This window comes from Gossypium hirsutum, unplaced genomic scaffold, assembly GCF_007990345.1.
Source record: "Gossypium hirsutum isolate 1008001.06 unplaced genomic scaffold, Gossypium_hirsutum_v2.1 scaffold_558, whole genome shotgun sequence".
Taxonomy (NCBI): domain Eukaryota; kingdom Viridiplantae; phylum Streptophyta; class Magnoliopsida; order Malvales; family Malvaceae; genus Gossypium; species Gossypium hirsutum.
This window is the reverse complement of record NW_024403113.1, coordinates 1-5,423: the sequence shown is the minus strand read 5'-3', so window position 1 is coordinate 5,423 and position 5,423 is coordinate 1. Positions and strand designations below refer to the sequence as shown.

Sequence of the window (5,423 nt, the reverse complement as noted above, 5' to 3'; positions counted from 1 at the left end):
AAATTCATGCCAATTCTTGTCTTCTCAAATCATCAAAATGACATTCAATATACCTATTTTCAACAAGCATCATGAATCCAACCTTAATCATTTAACACATTTCACAAAGTATAGTTATATATATATGATTCAACCATACCGAAATAGACCAAAGTAAGCCATCACTCATAACTATTTATAAACATACCAAAACATAAACATTTGCAATACCAATTCATATGGCCAAAATCATTAACAGGCCATAACCAAAATGACCAAAGTCCCTATACATGCCATATACTTAAAATACCAAAGTTCATAGGTACCAAGAGATAGGTAGATAGTGTGATGCAGTCTTCGACGATCCCGGAGTCTGAGCTAGCTTTGAAAACTATAAAACATAGAGAAATACACAAAGTAAGCTTTATAGCTTAGTAGGCTCGTATGAAATAAACTTAATGAAATCTCAAGATTATAATTCAACAATTTGAATATAACAACAATTAGCATATATTGGCTAACAAACCTTTCACATACACAATTATGATGTTAATCACATTCTTCACAAGATTCTTCGAACTAGAACTTATACAAATCACGTACATACCTATACCATATCATAGCATTCTCATACTCAATCATCTCTTTCAGTTACCCATTAAACCATTCGGAATAGAGGTTGGATACTCAGGAGTCTCGCAGACTAAGTTCCTGTACCATAGAGGGTCATCATTGACTAGTTTTTGTTTTTAAAATAGTCTAGCCCTTTTTTAGCTTAGCTTGGTCCAATCCAATGTATGCGCAACTCAAGATAATCTACTTACTTAGGGACCATAAATATACAAATACGACGATCTAGAGTAATAACAAAAAAGATTATGATATTAGAGAATTGTAATAAAAAAAGGAAAGAGATCTAATTGAAAAGATCTTTTTCCTAAAATTCAGGGTTGGTCCATTTTTTTATTACTTATATTTATATCATATTTACCTTCGATCAATATTATCCGATCAATATTATCTTTATCTTGATATTGTTTTTGTTTATTCAATTTCAATATTATGAGTCCTAATTAGAATAGGAATTCTTATGGTATCAATTTAGGGTCTATGATTTTAAAAAAGCACTCGAACCTAGAGCTAGCTAGTTCTCCCCGAAATGCGTTGAGGCACAGCAGTTGACTGGACATCTAGGGGTAAAGCACTGTTATGACTCTTCTGTATACGTCCGCTTTGGTTTGAATGGGCATTCTGAAGAAACTTCAGTTTAGTTCTGCTATAGAAAAAAGAGGATTCTTGGATTGAGCTTTTTCCTCCCGGCAAGATGCCTAATATTTACAACGCCCTAGTAGTTAAGGGTCAAGATACCGCCGATCAACAAATTAATGTAACTTGTGAGGTACAGCAATTATTAGGAAATAATCGAGTTAGAGCTGTAGCTATGAGCGCTACAGATGGTCTAACGAGAGGAATGGAAGTGATTGACACGGGAGCTGCTCTAAGTGTTCCAGTCGGCGGAGCGACCCTAGGACGAATTTTTAACGTGCTTGGGGAGCCCGTTGATAATTTAGGTCCTGTAGATACTCGCACAACATCCCCTATTCATAAATCTGCGCCCACTTTCATACAATTAGATACAAAATTATCTATTTTTGAAACAGGAATTAAAGTAGTCGATCTTTTAGCTCTTTATCGTCGTGGAGGAAAAATCGGACTATTTGGGGGGGCTGGGGTAGGTAAAATGAGAATTTGACTCCGCGCGAAATTGAACAAAAAGCTGCTGAATTGGCCTATTTTTTGCGTGTACTGATTGAAGTCTTTTGAAATGAATTGCAGAATAAAAGCTTTCTCGCCGGGAGGAAAAAGCTCAATCCAAGAATCCTCTTTTTTCTATAGCAGAACTAAACTGAAGTTTCCATCTTTTATGATTTTCCATTTTTGATTCACGATTTAGACTCAGTAAATCATTCATTTTAATCGCCACTCTATTCGATATAGAAATAAATTAGATAAATTCAATCTATTATATAAATATTTATTAGAAATAAATAGATATTATAAAAATAGAAATAAATAGATATTATAAAAAGAAACTAGATTATATTAATAATACAAAGTATTTTTATGAATTGTTCGTTCATTGAATTAATTTTCAAATAAGTCGTATCTTACTCAGACCAATAAATAAAGCTGAGGTTATAGTTAAAGCCGCTAGTAAAAAACCGAAATAACTAGTTATAGTAGGCATGAAGGAGCTAAATGAAATATGTTCTTTTTATACATATGTTTATAAAGCACTTACCTAAGTTTCAATTTTTAAACGAGAGGGGGATAAGCAAAAATACCAATTGAAATAATAAGTTCAATTGAAATTTTTTGCTTCATCAATCATTATAAACGGTGTTCACAAAAATAGAGCGGAAGGACAAGAGTAGAAAAGAAAAAGAAATCGATTCATCATCTTTGTAGTTAGGTCAAGAATCAAAACGCTATTCCTAATAGAAGATAGGAATGATTTGGATATATATCATATGTATATCAATCCGTATTTTCTTTTTCTAACTTAAGAAAAAAAATGATAAATCTAGATACGATCCTAGATGTATATTTTCTATTTTCTATTTGATATTGGTTGACACGGGTATATAAGTCATGTTATACTGTTGAATAACAAGCCTTCAATTATCTAGTTCTAGATAATTTGTGCGCCACCCAACCCGTAATCGCAACGTCCCAATTGCAAGAGCGGAGCTCTACCAACTGAGCTATATCCCCCGAGCCAAGTGGAGCATGCATGAAAGAGTCAGATGCTTCTTCTATTCTTTTCAAAGAGAGGAGGACGGGTTATTCAGATTCCATTGTGGAAGACACAATTTTTTCTGAAGAATTCGCCATGATATATCTGATCCATGCATAATATCATGAAAAATGGATACAAATTTTTGACTGCTACTTAGTATCGGCAATAGGTCTGAAAAAGTATCTAAAAATATCAAATTTAGATATTTGTACCCTGTCAAAGTAAGGAACCATGGCATATATGTTTGGAATAGATTCCGTTTTGAGAGAGTTGAAAAAGCACTATCTCGTTGAAAGGTTCTATACATTCCGACAGCATCTAGGGTTCCTCGAACAATGTGATATCTCACACCGGGTAAATCCTTAACCCTTCCCCCTCTTACTAAGACTACAGAATGTTCTTGTGAATTATGGCCAATACCAGGTATATAAGCAGTGATTTCAAACCCAGAGGTTAATCGTACTCTGGCAACTTTACGTAAGGCAGAGTTTGGTGAAGAAAATTATGTAAACACTTACTCGAAATCTCACTTATCAGATTCCATTGTGGAAGACACAATTTTTTCTGAAGAATTCGCTATGATATATCCAGGAGATGTTTTTTATTTGCATTCGCGCCTTTTAGAAAGAGCCGCTAAATCAAGTTCTCAGTTAGGTGAAGGAAGTATGACTGCTTTACCAATAGTTGAGACCCAGTCGGGAGACGTTTCGGCCTATATTCCTACTAATGTGATTTCCATTACAGATGGACAAATATTCTTATCCGCCGATCTATTCAATGCTGGAATCAGACCTGCTATTAATGTGGGGATTTCCGTCTCCAGAGTAGGATCGGCGGCTCAAATTAAAGCTCTGAAACAAGTCGCTGGTAAATCAAAATTGGAATTGGCCCAATTTGCCGAATTAGAAGCTTTTGCACAATTTGCTTCTGATCTCGATAAAGCTACTTAGAATCAATTGGCACGAGGTCAACGATTACGTGAGTTGCTTAAACAATCCCAATCAGCTCCTCTTACGGTGGCAGAACAGATAAGTACTATTTATACCGGAACGAATGGTTATCTTATGCGGGCTTTGACTTTGATTCTGATAAACTAACTAACTACCTTTTCAATACAAATAAAAAAATTTCACTTAAGACTCTACTTGAGGAAGGGCTGTTGTACAAAATGTACTTCTAAGTAATTGCCCCTTAGATCCTATATCTATCTATATGAAGAAGAAATCATGTAACGAAGGGGATTCTTATTTGTACAAATGGTACTTCTAGCTTGGAACGAGCATGAAGAAATTAACGATACTTCTTTATCTTTTGAGTTGTTCTGCCGAGCAGCCTAAACCGTGAAAACGGGGTTGTGGGAGAGCAATAAAAGCGTCGTGCTGCTAGGCGAAGCGGTGAAGTGCCGAACCCTAGATGGCGATAGTCCAGTAGCCGAAAGCATCACTAGCTTACGCTCTGACCCGAGTAGCATGGGGCACGTGGAATCCCGTGTGAATCAGCAAGGACCACCTTGCAAGGCTAAATACTCCTGGGTGACCCTTTTTTTATTTTCAATAATATTTTTATTAATGTTCCTATTTCCATTAAAATTGAAAAGAAGTAATTTTATTGGTATGATCCATGGTTTAACCTTATATGCATTATATAGCAGCACAAATTCTGGGAAGTTGGATACTCAGGAGTCTCGCAGACTAAGTACCTATACCATGGCCCAAAGCTAAATCAAGTTAATTTATGTTTGAAATACTGATATAATGGCTCAAAGCAAAACCAGCCGATATTCATGGCCCGAAGCCAAATCAGTATAAATGGCACCCGAAATGCTAATATCATGTCCCGAAACCAACACATGTATCGTGTAACACCCCTTACCCGTATTCGATGCCAGAATAGGGTACAAGGTATTACCGGATTTATACACAAGAAATCATGTAGAACCAAAACATAAATTTCCATGCAAATTTAAAACTTTTCAAAATCATTCGCATCGTCCCTTAAACGAGCCTACGAGGCTCAAAACATACATTGGGAGTGATTCGGGACTAAACTGAGAACTTTCAAAACTTTTACAACACTTAAAAAAATTTTCATGCTTTGGAAGGTCACACACCCGTGTGGGTAAGCCATGTGATCACACATGCCCGTGTGGCTTAGGACATTCCTGTGTCCTCAGCCCGTGTAACTCTCTGTTTATGACGTCATGTAATAAATAAGGTCACATGGCCAAGGCACATGCCCGTGTGCTTAGGCCGTGTGGACGATTAAATTCTATAATTTTTCACAAAATAGATGCAGACTTCACACGGCCAGGAAACATACCTAAGTCCCAAGGCCGTGTCTCTCGCACTTGTGTAATCAATACTGAGCATTCTGATACTAAAATTAAGGTGCAGGGGACACACGGTCGGATCACACGCCCATGAGGGTAGACCGTGTGTCACACATAGCCTAGACACATGCCCGTGTGTCTACCCGTGTGGACAAAAATAGGGTTATTTACCAAGCCTTTTTGCCACCCTTACTTGCACCAACCTACACAACATTAAAGAACACCAATCCAAACATATACACATTACCAATTCAGCCACAACCAAGACATCCACACATCAATTTCATGCTAATTTCTATTACATACAACATCTCA

General features: G+C 36.5%; 2 protein-coding genes across 2 annotated transcripts; both read left to right on the top strand.

The window, feature by feature from the left end:
- The first annotated feature begins 1,303 nt into the window (after positions 1-1,303).
- Positions 1,304-1,875, top strand: LOC121226873 (ATP synthase subunit beta, chloroplastic-like). The gene is made up of 2 exons (XM_041110485.1): positions 1,304-1,711; positions 1,816-1,875. The coding sequence occupies exons 1-2, from the start codon at positions 1,304-1,306 to the stop codon at positions 1,873-1,875; spliced, it is 468 nt and encodes a 155-aa protein (XP_040966419.1).
- A 1,467-nt stretch (positions 1,876-3,342) lies between these two features.
- Positions 3,343-3,860, top strand: LOC121226874 (ATP synthase subunit alpha, chloroplastic-like). Its single transcript, XM_041110486.1, has one exon. The coding sequence runs from the start codon at positions 3,358-3,360 to the stop codon at positions 3,727-3,729; it is 372 nt and encodes a 123-aa protein (XP_040966420.1). The 5' UTR covers positions 3,343-3,357; the 3' UTR covers positions 3,730-3,860.
- The last annotated feature ends 1,563 nt before the right edge of the window (positions 3,861-5,423 follow it).

Excerpts from the sequence above, each read along its gene's own strand:
- LOC121226873 (XM_041110485.1), top strand. The coding sequence starts at position 1,304 with ATGCCTAATATTTACAACGCCCTAGTAGTTAAGGGTCAAGATACCGCC. Across the intron at positions 1,712-1,815 it reads GACTATTTGGGGGGGCTGGG|AATAAAAGCTTTCTCGCCGG; the intron begins GTAGGTAAAATG and ends AATGAATTGCAG.
- LOC121226874 (XM_041110486.1), top strand. The coding sequence starts at position 3,358 with ATGATATATCCAGGAGATGTTTTTTATTTGCATTCGCGCCTTTTAGAA.